We start from the raw sequence: 1,183 nt of genomic DNA, 5'->3' as shown, positions 1-1,183 counted from the left end.
CCTTCAATGTTCCGCCTTCCATCTAGTCCAGCTCCTCCGTCTTGAGACAGCTCTGCCCAATGCCCATCAGTGTCTGCGTTTACGTCTACGTCGGTGTCGGCACCTGCACCTACACCTGCGCCTGCACCAGCACCACCTTATCTACCTAAACCGCATGCCTTTTTATTCTCTTTCTCAACTGGCGCTTTCCGCAAGGCTTCAACTTCTCCCTCGTCAGGCGCCCCCTCGCCCTTGGTCTGATGCCCTTGCGCATCACAACCCCGCCTCCATCTTCGAGTCTCCGCAGCCTCTCGGGCCAGTCGGCTAGCCATCGCGACGTCGGGAGTTCACGGCGGATCGATCGAATCAGGCTGAGCCTCAACATCCAACCATTCGAACGACCAACACCATACCATTCGCCCCTGGGTGTGCCTGCTGAAGAAACGAGAGCCAGCCAGCCAGCCATAGTACAATCCTGCGTCCCCGTCATCAGGCCGACAGGCGAGCCGCCGGAAGCCCTCTCGATCACCTGGGCATTCGCGACGCTCTCGCAACATTGTCTCCCGCACCATCTCGATAGCGAGCCAACAAGAAACCTACCGCCATCATGAGCTACGACCAGCACCAGCACCTGCAGTCGCATCCTCATCAGCAGCAGCATCCGCAGAATATGGCTCCGAGCTACCACCACTATCCGCCTGCGCCCTCCCACCATGGACCTCCCCAGCATCTCCCGCACGCCCAGCAACAGCATCAATATCCGCCCCCGCAGCAACACCACCAGCAGCAGTACCAGCACCCCGGCCACCCTTCTGCTCACCCCCAGAACTCTCTGCCCCCGATGCCTCAATACTCGACACACCAAATGCCTCCCCAGATGCAACCGCAGCTCCCTTCGCAGATGCCCCCGCCTGAGATGCCCGGCGGCGCTCCACCCCACCAAGCGCAACTTGTTCCTGAGCCCACGCGCAGCATCGAGCCTGTGTCCAGGAAAGATGAGGGTGGTCGAACATACAAGTACGTTTGCACAGCTAGATGCCCGAGACCTTCCATCAGTGCTGACTCCCAATCCCGTAGGCTCGACGTTGTCCAGCAGCCCAAGCGAGCGCGCATGTGCGGCTTTGGTGACAAAGACAGGCGGCCCATTACCCCGCCGCCTTGCGTGCGCTTGATCATCATTGATCCGGATACGGCAAGGAGGAAT

The 1,183-nt window shown here is 60.2% G+C and overlaps 1 protein-coding gene across 1 annotated transcript in view; it reads left to right on the top strand.

The window, feature by feature from the left end:
- Positions 1-586: 586 nt before the first annotated feature.
- The window catches only part of VDBG_04492 (VelB), a gene marked incomplete at both ends in the record, with an annotated part of 1,862 nt that continues 1,265 nt past the window's right edge, over positions 587-1,183 (top strand). The window contains 2 exons of the mRNA XM_003004840.1: positions 587-996; positions 1,057-1,141. Of these exons, the coding sequence (XP_003004886.1) occupies positions 587-996; positions 1,057-1,141 (495 nt within the window). The remainder of the gene's footprint in view (positions 997-1,056; positions 1,142-1,183) is intronic.

This window comes from Verticillium alfalfae, genomic scaffold, assembly GCF_000150825.1.
Source record: "Verticillium alfalfae VaMs.102 supercont1.5 genomic scaffold, whole genome shotgun sequence".
In the NCBI taxonomy this organism is placed as follows: domain Eukaryota; kingdom Fungi; phylum Ascomycota; class Sordariomycetes; order Glomerellales; family Plectosphaerellaceae; genus Verticillium; species Verticillium alfalfae.
The sequence above is the reverse complement of the archived record's forward strand: the minus strand, read 5'-3'. Positions and strand labels throughout refer to the sequence as shown.